Genomic DNA, 16,781 nt, shown 5'->3' on the forward strand with positions numbered 1-16,781 from the left:
TATAACCTCCTAGCTCCCTGAGGAGACATTTGTCTATTTCCCTCCTCTCATTTCTTTCTGAATCTTCCCCAGGTTCTTCAGGATCTAGTGAATTGCAATGTGTGACCCTTCCTTGCTGAGGGGCAGTGCAGGTTTCACCAAGGAGCTGTGTGCTGCCTAATGTTTGTGTGTGTGTGTGTGTGTGTGTGTCTCTCCTCCCCTCCCCTCCCCTCCCCTCCCCTCCCCTCCCCTCCCCTCCCCTCCCCTCCCCTCCCTTCCCCTCCCCTCCCCTCCCTCTCTTCCTCCCTCCCTCCCTCTCTCTTTTTCTTTAACACTTAACTGTGACTGCTTAGCCTGGAGATGAGAAAACTTGGAGGGCATTGGGAAGAATGAAATTCATATATTTTCTATTATCAAAATGACTTGGTGTAGCCCCTGTGGGTCAGGAGGATGGAATACCAGTACTCAGCTCAGGAACTAGGAAGAGGCTGGGAAGGGGAATACCACTTGTTGGACACCAAGGATATTCAACACCACTGTGCTACTAACATGGAAGATGCTCCATCTACCTTAATGCATTAAATCGCCACAACACTCTAGAGGAGATTTTATTACCCCAATTTTTATGTATGAAGAAACTGGGGCTCAAAGAACCAGGCAACTTGCCCCAGTTTACCCAGAAAATAAGTAGCATACCTGGGACCTGAAACTAGAGTCCTACCTCCAACACCCCGATTCTTCTCCCTGCTGCCTTTCAATAGAAGGAAGAGTTAGCTGATAATTAGGAATTGGAATAGCAACCCGAGATTGAGAGGTAATGAATCCCTTGTCAATGAAGGTATTCAAGCAAAGGCTGAAGGGGGTCAAGGGATGAGGGTAGGAAGGTTGGATGAGCTAACCCTCAACTCAGATTCTCAGAGGATGGGATTCTTGGTGTCTGCTGGGCACCAATTAGGAGAGGGGGAAGGAGATGTGGCGGGGCTACTCACACTCCACGCGGTATTTCTCCATCTCCTGCACCTCGGCGATGGATTCACGCAGGTCAGATGTGAAACGCAGCCGGTCCTGGAGGCTGGGGGCATTGAAGATGATGAGGACTTTTCGCTCCCCACCTGGTACTGCCGACAGCAACTTGATCCCAAACTGGTAATCTGTGGGGAAAGGGCAGGTCGGCACATCTGGATGTAAGCAAGGTGGCTTATACAAGAAATTTTTTTTTTAACACCAAACTCTGAGCCAGCCTCCTCGCTGCTAAAGCAACTTCAGCAGCTCCCTTTGGCCCCCACAGTCTCCAAATTCTTGGTAGTCATGGCCCTGTTACTCCCCGTACTTCTGGATGTAAATGCAAACTGAACTCTGGCTGTTCTCTGGGACTCTTTCCTTCATGCCTCTGCTGCCCCACAGGTCACTGGACAAAGTTCCGCTGGCTTAGGACTTCAAAGTGAAGCTAGATCATCTCTTTGGCCCACCAGAAAACATATAAACTGTAATTCTCTGCCAGATCAGGATTCCCTGGACAGACACAAGTCATATTCCACCCTGGACTGCTCTGTATCTGGGGACCAAGTTGATGCTTTGGAGACCTTAGCCCAGTTGTAATGGATTCCAAAAACTGGAATTTGGGTGTGGATGAAGGGTGAGCACAGGGGGCCATGGTATAGACTCTTGGAATGCTGGGACTCACATGAATTCTGGAAGAGCTGCATGTGCATTTCCACGAGGGGAAAGGACTGACGGAAGCTGTATGTCACCAAGATCTTCTTCTTCTGGAAAATTTTGGTGACCTTTGGCAGGGGTGGGAAAAAGACAAGAGGCAGGGTTTGGGGTGGGGAATTTCCACTTGGTATCTAATTCTAGTGGTTGCCCTCCCCTCCCACCGCCACTAACAGACATTTACCCACAAACACACATACCCACAATTGGGGAGAACTGAAGCCCAAGGAACAGGAAACGGGAAAGATGGGAAAAAATACAAGTTCCTTATGTAATGATGATGTGCAACAGGCATTTACAACTTTTATAGGCAGCAACTACTGTTCCTTCCAGGAAGCCTGCCCCAGTATCACACACACATTTTCCCTCCTTTTCTGATTTCTAAGTGCTGGTGCCGCATCTTGCACCCTGAGGCTTGAGGAAGGGCTCCAAGCAAACCATGGCCCCCTGCTGCACCTAGGGCACCAAGAGGCAGGACCCTGGCTTCCGTGTAGCTGGCCCACTCCCATGGAACCCAGCACACAAAGGCAGTCTTGGCTGAATAAAATGCAGAGGGAGAACAAGTCTTCCTTTCAACAAACCTACATCTTTATCAAGGACTTGGGCATCCTGGTATTTGCTTATATTGGTTGAGAATGCCTCAGACAGTCTACAAGTAGAGTTTAAAGCGGAATTATTTGATATCAGGATGGTTATAGTGTGCAGTTAGCAAAACATTTTTTTAGTCCTTCACATGTGAGCTCCCTGAGAACAGGACAGAGTCTCACTGACCTCCATGAGCCCACTGCCTAGCGTAGGGCTACACACATGGTTGTCAGGGCATGAGGGATACCCTGTGTGGGCCCTGCATTGCTCTGGGTTAGGCTGTTTCACATCTGACCTTCTGTTTCATCGCTGTCATAGGAGTTAGCTTCACTTCACAGAGGAGGATATTAAGGTTCAGAGAGGACACGAGAGGGGGTACATCTAAAGCAGTGATTCTCCACTGGTGGTGACTTTGCCTACTCCCCTCCCCACCCGGGACATTTAGCAATGTCTGGAGATATTTTTGGTTGAAGGAGTGCTATGGCATCTAGAAGGTGGAGACCAGGGTGCTATTAAACATCTTACAATGCACAGGACAGCGCCCACAACAAAGAAGTATTCTACCCCAAATGTTAACAGAGCTAAGGCAGAGGGATCCTGTTCTAAAGGAGAGAAGACCAAGGGCGGATAGATCACTGCCCTCAAATCCCTGAGGAAATGTCTTGTTCTCTGTGATGCCAGGAGTCTAGTGACGATCGATGGAGGAGACCCATCGGAGAGAGATCCAAGCAGTCAGAGCTGACTGACATGGGAACTGGCTGCCTTGGAGGAAGACAGCCTTTGCTCCCTGCAGTCATGCAAGTGGGGAGCGTGTGGAAGCCTGTTCTTGCCCTGGGTAAGAGGTTGAAGGGAAGGCCCTGGAATTTCCTCTCCACCTGCAGAGTCCTAAGAGTCCCAGCTCTAAAAGACACATGTCCACACTGATGATGAGCTCAGTCTTAAGAATTACTTTAAGCCTCTCAACCACCCCAAGGTGTTGAACTGACCCTGGGGTCACAGGCTCACCTCCCTTCAACCAACCTTCTGGGTTACTGAGGTGGATATTTCCTACCACATCCCAGGTTGTAAGTCTGTCATCTCCCCTGGTCCTCACATTTTCTACCCTTGGTGGCTGTTATTAACTCCAAATAGATTCATGAGGGGCAGAGGTGGCCTCTTCCTGAGCCAAGACCACACAGATCACACAGTGAAGCACCTCACCCACTATGCCTCCACCATGTTACATGGTTCATGCCAGACATGGAGGCCAACCTCGCCACCTCCCCTCCAGGTCCTCCCTGACAGTGTTCATACCACTAGCAGATCATTGAAGAGGAAGACCTCACGCTGATGCAACCCTAGCCTCTGGGGACGGTTTGGATCTGGCACCTCGTAGAGCTGGCAACAGCAAACCAGTCGACGGTGAGGAAGAGAGAGGACCTAGATGGGCACAAAGGAATAGATGTTGGCAAGGCCAGCATGCCAGCTTCAGGCCTCCGGCACCTTAACATTGACCATAAGAAGTTTACATTTGACACATGTCACTGTCACTCTGATGCACGGAGTCTAAGTAACTAAGCCTAGATTTTCTGCTGTCTGGCCTTCATCCCTATAGCGCCCTTGCTCCGCTTCAGATGGCCACATTCCACCCTTCTCCCAATCCCAATTCCAGTGTTATCTCGTCTAAGAAGCCACTCATGATTTCCCTTTCTTTGTGCTACCCTGAAATAAGACAGAAGTATTGTGTCTTTGTCTGACACCCTCCCTGGTATGAGTGTGATCCCAGAACAAGACCACATCTGATTCCTATCTGTGTCCCTGGTGTCCAGTAAAATGCCAAGCTCAGTGGAAAGGCATCTGTAAATGTTTGTCAACTCAAAGAGTAGAGTTTGTTCTTGGCTCTGGTTATCAGCTAACTATTAACTTAGTTCCTCACTTGTGATAAGCATGTAAGAACACTGTTTATGTTAATAGAGCACCCACTATGTGCCTTGCAATCTGCTGGATACATTCACACAGCATCTCAATCTGCACCACACACCCTGAGGAATGTACTGTTATTTGGTATTCCTCCATTTGGTGAGGGAAGCCTGTGGCTCAGAGAGGGGCATTGACTTACCCTCATAGGCAGCAGCAGACCCAGGCCCTGTCCCCCCTACAGCCTCCCAAGGCACTTACCGGTTTTTTGCCCACAATCATTCGCTCCACAGCCTGCACCTGGGACACATGGTCATCATTGGTCCGAAGTTCGCGCCCTTGGATGCGCTGGTAGATGCCCACCAGGAGGTCTCGGGGGATGTCTTCACCATTGTCAACCCCTGGGTGTGCGGGGAGGGATAATAACACAGGCAGACATCACATGAATATGGGGAAAGGGTGGCAGGGGTTCTCCACAAATTCCCATACCAAGGCATGGGCCATAACAGTGGCCAGGACTGGAGGGAGGCAGTCCCCCTGGTCCCTCGGCTAGGACGCGGTCAGGAAAGGTACCCTTCAATAAGACAGCCACCGCTGCTTCCATCCCCAGAGTGGGGATTTTGTCTAAATAACTCAGAGCATGTGGTAGTGAAAACAATCAGATACCTCTTTTTTTTTTGCCTTTCTAGCAGCAAAAATAATGCTAAATCATAACATTTAATAAGAGTGCAGGGAAGTGAGCATGTATACTAACATAACTAATTTGGAAGACAATATTCAGTGATTCCTGTTCTAGGACTATGCCCCAAGGAATAATTGAGAAATATGTGTAAAGATGTAGTATATATACGCAAGTGCTACTTATGGGAAAAATCTGATACAATCTGAGTTCTAACAATAGAGAAAGTTAAGTAAAACTGAGTATAACCATTTAATAAAATAATGCAGCTATTAAAAACTTGATGGTTACAAAAAACATGAGAAAATTCTTTGGCAAGTTAAATGAAAAGAGCTGGGTAATAAATTGCATGTACATCACTATCTTAACTATGTCAAAAGTGACATATGCATAGGAAAAAAAGACTAGACTAGACAAAAACATTAACCGTGGTTGCCTCTAGGGGGCAGGATTTTGGGTAATTAAAAGACTTTCTATATTTCCATTATTTCTGGAATGAGCTGGTAAGTTGTTGACGCAACAAGTCTTCTTCGGTGTTGATGCAACACAGGTATTTGTTTCATTTGTTTGCTTATTTATTAATAATTGGAGGAGGAAATATACATGCATACACAACACACATAGATTATATATACATGTATACACATGTATGCATTTCACACAACATGCGTGTATATGTATATACACAATACACATATATATGTGTAGGTATATCTGTGTATACATATTTGTAAGCATACACACACACATATCTATATACTCTTAGAGAGAGAAAGGGAGAGGTAATGAATGAATGAATGAATGAATGAATGAACGAACAAATGACTAATGGCAGGATTCTGGGAGACAGCTCCAGATGGCCTCTAATCGGTCTAATTCCCTCCTCCCAGTCTACCATCCTTCTCCACTCCCGATTGTCTGCTGAGTGAAACCCACTCACTCTTCCCCTCTAAACCTTCTGCTAGAGAGAATGTTTTCTCCTTTGGAAATGCCATGCCTCCTCCTTGGGCAGGTGCTAAAGGCATATCCTTTATCACACTGCTGCCAGAGAGCTGAAAGCCCATTAACTGTGCCAACCACGATGGTCAGCAAATATGTCTGGTCTGTTTGCTTTTCCTCAATTCTATTTCCCTGTTTAAATCATCCTAACATCTGTGTCATTTTTAGTAGGCTTCTTCTTGGTGAAAGGTGAGGTATCAATGCAATAAGCCAAGAAAAATGGTCAAGGTGACACCAGTCCTCTGTCACTCAAGGCTCTCATATTTTGGTTCCAACTAACCTCAAGTAGATCGTCCACCCTGCAGATTGTTCTCCAAACGACCTTAAGTTTTTCCACCTCTGTGCCTGTGCTATTCTTACCATCAGGCAAGACCTCCTCTATTGCCATTCTGTCACATTCCTCCAGGAAATGCATTGAAGGTGGGTTCTCCCTCCCTGAACTCTGACTACATTTTTGGTCCCTCTGGTTTGCTTTTTGGTTTGCTTTTTGTCTTGTGTTGAGTGTCTGGAACTATGAGTCAATCTCTCCCACAAACAGGGAGCTCTCTTAGAGCAGGGACTGGTGATGCTCCTTCACTTTCTCATCATCCCATCATAGGGTCTGGCACACATGAGGCACTCAGTGGTCAAATGAATCACTGAATGTATGAATGAAGCAAAGGGTACCTACAGTGATTAAATGAGTCTTTACATACATACAGAAAAAAAGGAAAGAGGCAGCAATAAGTGGATAGTATAAGCTCTGTGTATAGTATATACTATAGTTTAAGTATAAGCTCTGTGATAACAGGACTTTGATATCTTGTGTACATGCAATGAGTCAATGAAGGACAACTTGAATGAATGAGTGAATGCCCTGGGAACATCCAGTTTTCACAGAGAGTGAGAGCATCACAGGTTAATTTCCAGGGAGCGGATGTGATCTCTCTTGTCCTTCTCTACGCCCATCCTGCCCACTTTTTCTTCCCAGGTTAAGGACAAGAGAGGTGATAGGAAAGTCTGGGGTCACCTCTCAGGTTCTTGATGAAGTCATCTAGTTTCATCTTGCGTTCAGCCTTGACGCTGGGACTGTACATGTCGGTGTTGAGGAGGATGATGGCAAAGGCAAGGATGAAGATGGTGTCTGGGTTCCGGAACTGGCGCACAAGGGCAGGGTTACACACACAGTACCGCTGGCTGCAGGGCAGGAGGGATCAGGGTCAGGGTCAGACACCAGTCATCTCCACCTATCATCATCCACCCAGACTGCCACCATCAACTCATCCTCTAAGAAATACTCCTAAGTCCTTTGGGTCAGTCCTATTTCTATGGAATTTTCCCAAGACTAGCATGTAAGAATCACCTTTTACAGAGTTTTGCCAGGGGATTTGTGTACATTGTCTCATTTAGTCCTATTACAATCTTGCAAGGTAAGCATTAGCAGCCCCATTTTACAGATGAAGTGACTGAGGCCCAAAGTGGCAAGGTAGCTTGCCCAAAGTAACAGAGCTGTGTAAATGGTGAAACCAGGATGGAAATCTACATTTTCCTGACTGCAAAGCAAATCTTTCTCCCATTATGGGAAATGGTTCTCAACAGCTCTTCTGTTTCTTCACAAAATACCCCAAAGTGGTAGAGCTAGGATTTATACCCAGGTCTGCCTGATCCCTAAAGCATTCATAGTAAAGGATAATAGTTAAGGGGGATGGGTCGTGCCTTTAACTATTGAGTTCAAATTATGGTTCCATTGCTCACTCACAGTATGACTCTGGGCAAGCTACTTAATCTCTCTCAATTTCAGATTTGTCATCTGTAAAATGGAGATAATAATAGAAGTACCAACTTCATAGGGCTGTTATGAGTATTCCATGAAATAATAATGTGAAGTGTCCAGCTTAGCACCTGACACCTAGTGAGCACTCACAGCAAACATTAGCTGTCGCTGCGACCTTGTTGTCACTAATTTGATACCCGCATCCCAGTTGCTGAGCTAGATACTTTATGCACATTACCTCTGATCTCAATACTGCCTTGTGAGACAGGGTTTATAACTGCCATTTTCTGGTGAGAAAAGTATGAGGCTCAGACATATAGATACACACTACACCACCCTCCAAAGCAGGGAAAGGCAGCTCCAGCAGTGGGAAGCAGGCACACCTGAAGGCTTCAATGAGTCGCTCCACTTTCTGGGCCTCACCCTGAACCCGGATGTGGGATTGGAACTTCCGGAGTGCATCATCCAAATCCATGGAAGAGAAGTCCATCTCATCTACCACACAGCTGAAGAGCAAAGAAGGGGTGTGTGACACTCAATTCCTCTGCAGAAAATCTCTGACCCACCCAGACCTGCTCAAATAGACAAACACTCCACTGACAGACTTCCAAACTCTGGTTCCATGGCTGAAGCAAGTACACATGAGGATGGTACATTTGAAATTGAATCCATCCTAGAATATCAAAGTCAGATACATTGTTACTAAGGATCCCTTCACACATTCTGACAACCACTCATTCCAGAAATGGGGAAACTGAGGCCCATTGCAGGTTAAAGGAGAGGCATGACTAGAGCCACTCAGAAAACTTTAGGAATAGGGCCAGGGGAGATCAGAACTCTTTGGGGCAGAGGGGTATGGGAGCAGGAATGTCTGTCTAGTCATCCTGTTTTATAAATTTTATCTGAGCAAAAAGGACAAGTTATCCCCTTCCTTTCTCCTAGTCTCCTCTTTCAGGAATCCCTGGCCCAGCCTGCCCCATCCCGGGGTCCTCACTCTAACACGTCTCTGTTGAACTGTTTTTGTCGGTTCCCCAGGAATTCCCCTATCATCTGCCGGCTCAGGCCTTTCCGCTCCAGGATGAAGTGAGCGACGCCCACTGGTGTGTCTGACAGGAAGCCCCGCTCAATCAGATACTGGATTCCCTTCTCTGGCTTCCTGCAGAAAGAGGGGAGGTAGGTGAGATGACCATCCTCATGAAACACTGCCCTCTGTCCCATTTTATGAACTAGTTTTAGGCCCAACCATGGCCTGAGAGAACCAAGGAAACAAAATTTGGTCCAATCCCTTCAGTGGCACACATGAAAAAAAATGACACCCATGGAGAGGGAAGCCACTTTCCCATTTCACAGAGCTTCAAAATTCCGTTATCTTCAATCCAACTTCCTCCTTCACTGGAGCCACACTATTATTGAAAGAAAATGAAGATCCAGTGAGAGCTTGCTCAATGTGAGGTGCTTGCCTATCCCCCAAAGGTACTGAGGAGTTCTTGAAGAAGGCCTGAGCCTCAGGGTAGGCCTTTTCTCTGAGTCCGGGACCCCCACAGTAGGTAAGAAGTTAATTTGCCTGCATCTTGCATACCAACCAAACAGGTATCACGCACTCTCTTTGAGTGCTTCTACAGATAAAGTACTCCCCACTTTCCACTAAGACAAGTTCAGTTTGTAAGACAAGTTCAGTTTGAAGTATGCCATATTCAGAACCCCAGAGCCAGAACTTGAAAGAGACTTTGGTGCTATTCTCAGCTTGATCATTATCACGCATGACTCTGGACAATTCCCTTTCCTTCTTCAAGCCTAAGTTCTTTATCTATAAAATAGGGACAGCTACTACCCACCCTGTTGAGTGAATGTGAGAATATTGAGAACAGTTTAATGGACTAAAAAGACGTAAAGCATTTTTCTCCTAACTCTTTTCTATTGAAATGTCACAATGCTGTCCCTTTCCAGAGCACCTGGCACAAGACCAGACTCCTAAAAAGAGCACTTCACCCTGTCCCCCAGCACCTCAAATATATACCCCTGATGGCTGATGGACAGAAACACTGAAGCCCAAGGAGGGAGCACATCTTGCCCAGGGCTACATCTTGCCTAGTCTGGTCAAGGTCAGGCTAGGGGTCCATGTGACCTGTTTGTTAGAGCAGGGCTCTTTCTGCATATTGCCTCTCCCCGCAAGAAAGGAAGGCGGGGGTCCAAGGTTCATAATCCATCTTATAGACAGTGAGCTGGGGCCCAGAGAGGGCAAACATCTTTCCCAAGATCACAGTCAGTCAGAGGCAGTGCCAGGACTAGAAGTGCCTCTGATAGGTGCTTTGAGGGGCTTTCTTCTCTGTCACTCTGTTGCCAATCCTATTTCTTGAACAGCTGGGAAGAAAAACCATCCACAAAATGAGAGGATGATGAAAACCAGATTACTGCTTGGCGATCAGCCCCAGGGATAAAAGTGCCCTTTCATGAGGAGGTGAGGAAGCGGAACAGGGAACACCTACTTATTGAAGAGGTTGAGGCCGATTCTGTAGTGCCGCCTCTGTACCACGTCGTTGTTGAAGGCTGGTGAGTCCCAGCTGTGCCTCGTCTCCCGCTGGTATGTCTGCTTGCACAGGCCACTGGTTGGAGGCTCCCTCAGGCTGTCCCGCGAAGAGGAGCCAGAGCTGCAGTTGATGGTCTCATTGGAGTTGCTGGAACTCTCCAGGCTCTCATTATCTCCACCATCAGAGTTCTCGCCTGTGGCCTCGCACTTTCCCAACCTACGACCCCCAGCCACACCACTGGGCCCAGTGCCACTGTTGGGGGCTTGTGGCAGGGGCCCTGGCGGGGCTGGAGCTGGGCCCTCTGGGGCTGGATAGTGGCGGTGTGGGATGGGGGCCCTGCCTGGTGGCCCCTTGTGCTTCAGGGTCCCATGGGGGCTGCAGCCATCAGCCTCATACACCAGCTGGCGGTGGACAGAGCCGCGATCTGAGCGGTCACTCAGGTCCACGGAACTATCACTAGGAGGCTCGATGGTAAGCAGGGGAAGGTGGGCAGCCCGCAGACGGAAATCCCGGCACTCCAAACACCCGGGACCCCTGCGAGTGCCTTCCTCACGGCTACCATCTTCCCGGGTCCCTGGTGGCACTGGTGGAGGAACTGGCGGGAGAGGAGCTGATGCCCAGAACTCAGGCCGGCCCTGGGGTGGGGCCTCTGTGCTGGGTAGTCGCTCAGGGGATGGTGGGGGAACTGGGTCATCCAAGTAGAGGGGAAGGTCACTGAAGGATGTGGCTGAGCTGTCCTCTTGCTGCTCCTTTGATTCTCGCTTCTCCAGTTGGGCTGACCCTGGCTCCTCAGACATGGATCCCGATGGGTGGCAGTTCAGGGCCTCGTCAATGGATTCAGCCAGAGATTTTACCTATGTTGGCAAGAAAGGAGAGGAGGGAAAGGGAAAAAAAGGAAGGAAGATGAAGCAGGGAATGGTGGGATGGTTAAAGGGTAGGAATGAAGGAGAAAAAGGAGGAAGTTGTGAGGAAGGGAGGGAAGGAAGGAGGGAAGGAAAAAGGGGGATTCTTCCTGAAGGCAGTCAAGAAGGATTCCCCTCCCCCACTTCCACAGGTTCTCTGCAGTTTATAAAATAACTCCCAGGGAGCCATTGTGAGCTCACAGGAGCTGGGACTAATGCCCACAAGTTCCCTTCTCAGATAGCCCAATCCTCCTTCGTGTCCATATACACCAAATCAAATGCCACCTCCTCCCTGGTTCAACCCATATCCTTGCCTGTGCCACACACATTCCCCCCACCTTCCCAGAGTAAACCAAATTCCCAGCTTCCCCTAGGCTTCCAGAGCTCTCGTTTTTTTCTCTCTGAGGAAAAAAAGACAAAAAACAGAATATTCAACCTCGAGAATCTGGACCATGGCTGATAACTCTTTATCCTTGTGGTATCTAGCCTCCAAACTGGCTCTTGATGATCCCCATCTCCTGATATTCACACCCTCTTGAACCACACTGCCCCAGGGTTGGCCTGTGGGACCATCAGCCTATGGCAGAAGTGATGGGATATTACTTCTGAGTTTGGGTTATGAAAGACCGAGGCTTCTGCTCTGAGTGCTCTTGCTTGCTTATGCTCTCTCTCTCTCAGATCCCTTTCCCTGGGGGAGGCTGCACCATAAGCAGTCCTATGGAGGCTCTTGTGGCAAGGGCCTCAATTCACCCGCTAACAGTCAAGTGAGAGAGCCTGGAAGTAGATCCATTGGCCCCAGTTATATCTTCAGTTATATATTCTTTAGTTATACATTCCCAATTATCTATTCTCCCACTGCACAGCTTGAATGCAGCTTCATGAGGACCCTAAGTCAAGGTCCACCTAGCCACTCTCAGTTCCTGCCCTTAGAAACTGTAAGCGATAATTAATGTGTGTTAAGCTTAAACTTTGAAATTAAGTTTTAAGTCACTGAATTTCGGGGTCATTTGTTACATGGCAACTGACAACAAATACACTTCCTTATCAGACTTGGGTAGGACTGAGAAATGGGCCAGATCTGGTTTCTTGGTCTCCCCTTAAGGGACAGGATCCAGATCTGGTTTCTCTTTTTTTCAAGCTCAGTTCAACACATTGCTTGACACAGAAGAGCTGCTCAATCAAATGTTTGTTGTATGAATGAAGAGTTAAGTGTAGATGAGTGATTTAAACCTTCCTTTTAACACGTCTTTCCTTCCCTCAGCACCCCTCCCCCTCCACATCCCTTTTACTAGGCTATAGGGAAACATGTTTAGGTTAATGGCAGGGCCAGATCACAGAAGTTAGAACAGAGAAATCTCTTCTTTCATAAAGCTTCATTCATTCATCTACTTTCTGCCAAATACCACCTTGATTTTAGGAAGGAAACGAACATGTACTTAACAGCTACCACATATTACGTGCTTTCATATATATCACCTAGCCGAACAGAATCTTCAAAACAGTTCTAAGGAGTTTTTAATCTCCATTTTAGTGATGTTTCAATGAAGTTAAACCATTTGATCAAGGTCACACAGCTGGGAAATGGCAGAACTGAGATTTGTACCTGAGCAGCCACACTGATACACCCAGCGCCTAGAATGATCTCTCACCACCATCACCGCCTGTGACGTTCCCACCTGTCCATGTTTTTGCTGATGCAATGCCTGTGCGAGCAACACCCTCCTAGCTATCTGTAACTTGCTAAATCTTATCTTCCCGTTAATGCCCAGCACCAGCACTGTTTTCTCAATGAAGCCTTCTCTGGTTCTCCCAGATGAAAGTTTTTTTTCCCTTCTCTGGGTTCCCATGCATGGTACTATACATGATCCTTTTTGCATGGCTCCAAGCACACTCAGTTTTAGGAGACAGTCATGTGTATGGGTATCTGTCATTCCCTATTGGCCTAAGAGATACTTGGGAACAAGGCCCCTGACCAGTTTATCTGTCTCCCTCAAGGTGCTGAGAACAGAACCTGGTCTGTGATCGTGTGGTATAAAGTAAAGGACATGGTCTTTGGAACCAGACAGAGCTGAGTTCCAATCCAGTTTGGGAAAGTCACTTTACCTCTCAAGGCCTCTGAGCCTCAGTCCCCTCCTCTGTAAAGTTGGGATAACCACTTCTGTCTCCCAGGTCATTATGAGGCACCCGCAGCACCAGGCACATAAGAGGGCTCGTCACCTGTTAGTTAGGCCTTAATCTGAAAGTGGGTCAAGTTCCAAAGAGTGAGAACTTTTATCTTCTTGTGTTCTATATACCCAGACTTTCACCTTTCTCATTTTAACTATACTGTTTTTTGTCTTGCAGTGTTTCTCATCATCCTCATGGTCCCTACTCAGAGGGTAGCTATTTATTGGTCTTAAATGCTGGTTGGGCAACTACTTCCCATTTGGAGTATAGGTAAAAGGTCCTAGGAGCACCAGAGCATGGGGACAGGGAGGAATGGCCCTTTAGGGATGCTGACCTGTTTGGAGAAGGAGTCCTCGAGTTCTGTGATGTCATTAGAAAACTCTCCAGATGTGGTGACGGAGCTTCCCCCCCCATCAATGCCCCCTCCACAGGAGCCTCCATATGGGAGTCCCCGTTCAAGCCGGTGGCTTCGGGCACCAGCCATGGCACCCTCGTCCAGCGAGGCAGGCTTGCCCTCGAAGTACGCGGGGTTCTGGGCCTTCTCGTACTCCTCAAAGGAGAACTGCATCCGCATGTTGGAAAGGATGATGCGGCGGGACATGCGGCTCTCTGAAGCTGAGCTACGGAGCCGCTCAAAGTTCTTGTTCATGCGGTACTGGCGGAAGGCTGTCTGGATGGTCCTAGCAGCTCTGCGGCTCAGGAAGGAGCCCCCATACTTCCTCTCCAGCATTTCCACCTAGCAGGGGAGGGTCGAGGTGAACAAGGTCAGAAACTCACTACAGCCTCTTTTCCCTCAGCCTCAACCACCCCCCTGCCGCCCCCTCCCCCAAGTCAAAGCTGGCTGCTTCCAGCTGCCTGAATGCATAGGACAGTGATCTCAGTGTCGTGTTCTCACTTTATCTCGGCTACTGTGTGTCACACAAGACAGGACAGGGGTGGGGGGGGTTCCTTTTTTATTTACAAGAAGTAGATATTCATCATTCAAAAAAAGTTTGGAAAATCAATCCAAAACAGGACAGAAAGCAATTGAGAGCAAGGAGGAGGAAAGGAAAGGGGGAAGGAAAAGTAAAAAGGGTAAGGAAAAGAGGAAGAAAGAGGGAACAAGATTTGTTCACCTGAGGTTCTATCACCTCGGCATAACCACAGTGAATATTTTGGTGTATGTTTTTTTCAGGTTTTTTTTCCTATACATAGTATATTGTGCTCCCCACCCCACCTCTAACTTTATTTTTTTTTTAGCAAAATAGTATGAGATTGATATGATATTGCGTAGCACACTGTTCTGAAACTGTCAATTTCTATGTATGCTTCTCCCATTAGACTGAGATTCTTGAGGACCAGGTCCAGGTCTCATTCATCTGTACATCAATGTTTGCTGATGGATGGTGAAATGAGTCCCCAATAGGTTGAAGGGTCCTGGAGTCAGTTTTCACCTGTTCCAGTCTCACTATACCTCCCTGGATACTCTCGATCCACACGACATCCCAACCCTTCCCTGATTTCTCTCACATCTCTCTATCCTCCCACTCCCAGCCAAAGCCATCTTATCTGCACCTTCTTGTCCTGCAGGTCCGTGGAAAGTTCATAGCTGTCCGATAGGGCCTTGGAGCGCTTGATCTCCTCCTCCTCCTGCTTCCTCAGGGCGACACTGGCTGGCTGGAGACGAGCCCGCTGAGCCCAGGGAAGGCCCACCCCAGCAGGGGGGCCCCCCATGTGGCTGCTGGTGGGGGGCAGCTGGCTCAGCCGGTAGGGGGGTTGGCTCCCAGGACTATCAACCGCTGTGCTCAGGTCACTGCCTGGGGCATCACCCTCCACACTGTGGGGATGAGATAAGATGAGCAAGGATGTGGGAACAGGAGATGGGCTTGCTGGGCCAGACTGAGAGTGGGTGGACCAGATCCTTTCCTGCAACCCAGCTTCCTCACAGACATAGGGACCAGAATACTTAAAGGTCAGAGGGGACTCCCATCCCCCAAAGCTGTCTCCCCACTGACCTCACATTTCCTTCCCTTCAGCCCCCCCGGCCCTCACAGGCCTATCCTCATTCCCCTTTAGCCCCGATCCCTCATAGTTCTATCCTCAAACACCCTCACCTCCCACCCAGACTTATTCCCCTACCCCTTATAGTCTTGACCCCCCACATCCATGTCCCCTCACAGGCTTATCTCCAGACCAGTTCCTCCCAGACCTGTCTCCCTCCAACCTCCCCATAACCACCATTTTTTTGGTGGCCCTGGCCCCTAACAGCTTCGGCCCCAAGTCCTCCTTCCTCCAATGGACCAGTTCCCTCATAGCTCCACTCCCTCCCTCCAGACCTCTTCCCCTCACAGATCCATCCACTTGTGACTCTGTCCCCTACCGTGTGCTAGGGTTTCTCTCCCAGCCTTGACCCCAGGCCTGAGACTCACTCCAGCATCCTCCTCATCCAGGCTCTTCCTTCCCCTTCCCAGCCCTGCCCCCTACAGCCCCACCCCTGCCCTCAGCTGCCTGGGCTTGGGCCTGGCCAGTTCCCAGGGTTCTCAGGCTGCCAGGGCTCCAGCTCCGGGTCAGTAGGAGGCGCCTCCCATCCAGCATCCTCACAGGTAAAGAGCTGCCCTTCGGGGCAGCTTCCTTTTTCTCCTCATGGCTTCCTCTGCTCAGCTGAGGGAAGGGGGCGGGGGTCTCGAGGGCGAAGAGTGGCAGACGCTGAGCACTGGGCCTTGCCCGCCCTGGTTACCCAGAGCTGTTGTTCTGGCAGACCTGCTTCCATGGTGCCATGACAACCAGGCTGCCAGGGAACCCAGGTGGCGACGGAGCCCAGGCGCCCTGAGTCAAGCGGGTATGGTGAGGAGGCAGAGAGTCAGGAGAACAGGGGATGGGGGTTGGGAGGGGAGGGACAGGTGAGGCATGGAGGGGGCTGTGGGGGAATGGGTGTGACTAGGGCCCAGAGAATTATGTGGTTTGGGCAGGCACAGGGTTGGGCCCCCCCTACCCACGCTTTTGGCTAGTGAAAGAATTAAGGGGCCACTCCCCAGTCCCTACTTGACAGATATCTACTTGACAGATACTGAGGCAAGCTGGGGTGGGTAGCAAGGGGAGGGGCGCCCTACCAGTGCAGGGCTTGAGCTTCAACAGGTCTGCCCACTTTGCAGAACAGCACTTTGGGCTGGGGGCTGGGTAGAGTGGGGAAGCTGTACCGGCAAAGTTGGGTCAGACTAGGCTGCAGTGGCAGAGCTCAGCCCATCCCGGCAGGAGGGCCCACCTTACCGCTGCACAACCTCCACCCTTCCAAGCATCAGTCTGTAGCACTGCCAGGAGCAAGGCGGAAACAGACAGGAAAGGCTATCTTCTATCCCAAATTCTCCTCCTGGGCTTAAGGGGCCTATAATGCCCCCTGCAGGGATAAGACCCAGTCCAGCCCTCCCCCAGGCATCTGAGATGCTCTTCTTGCCCCACTCAGGACTGCAGGATCCTGCCCATCAACCTTTTAAACCTCCGCCCTCACAGCACCCAGCGTGAGCACAGTTTCAATCACCTGCCTTCTCTGTCCATGAACCATCCCACTGCCCCAAAGAGATAAGCCCAAGTTCCTTATTCTGGTA

At 49.1% G+C, this 16,781-nt stretch overlaps 1 protein-coding gene across 4 annotated transcripts in view; it reads right to left on the reverse strand.

Moving 5' to 3' along the window:
- The window catches only part of IQSEC2 (IQ motif and Sec7 domain ArfGEF 2), a gene marked incomplete at both ends in the record, with an annotated part of 81,388 nt that overhangs the window by 2,935 nt on the left and 61,672 nt on the right, over positions 1–16,781 (reverse strand). For 3 of the 4 annotated variants that reach the window (XM_084258758.1, XM_084258757.1, XM_084258760.1), the window contains 10 exons: positions 969–1,130; positions 1,664–1,763; positions 3,571–3,696; positions 4,435–4,574; positions 6,861–7,027; positions 7,988–8,110; positions 8,599–8,760; positions 10,091–10,986; positions 13,535–13,936; positions 14,755–15,016. In XM_084258758.1, coding sequence (XP_084114884.1) covers positions 969–1,130; positions 1,664–1,763; positions 3,571–3,696; positions 4,435–4,574; positions 6,861–7,027; positions 7,988–8,110; positions 8,599–8,760; positions 10,091–10,986; positions 13,535–13,936; positions 14,755–15,016 — 2,540 coding nt within the window. The remainder of the gene's footprint in view (positions 1–968; positions 1,131–1,663; positions 1,764–3,570; positions 3,697–4,434; positions 4,575–6,860; positions 7,028–7,987; positions 8,111–8,598; positions 8,761–10,090; positions 10,987–13,534; positions 13,937–14,754; positions 15,017–16,781) is intronic. The other variant, XM_084258759.1, reaches the window with a different exon arrangement.

This window comes from Talpa europaea, assembly GCF_964194135.1.
Source record: "Talpa europaea genome assembly, chromosome: X".
NCBI lineage: Eukaryota > Metazoa > Chordata > Mammalia > Eulipotyphla > Talpidae > Talpa > Talpa europaea.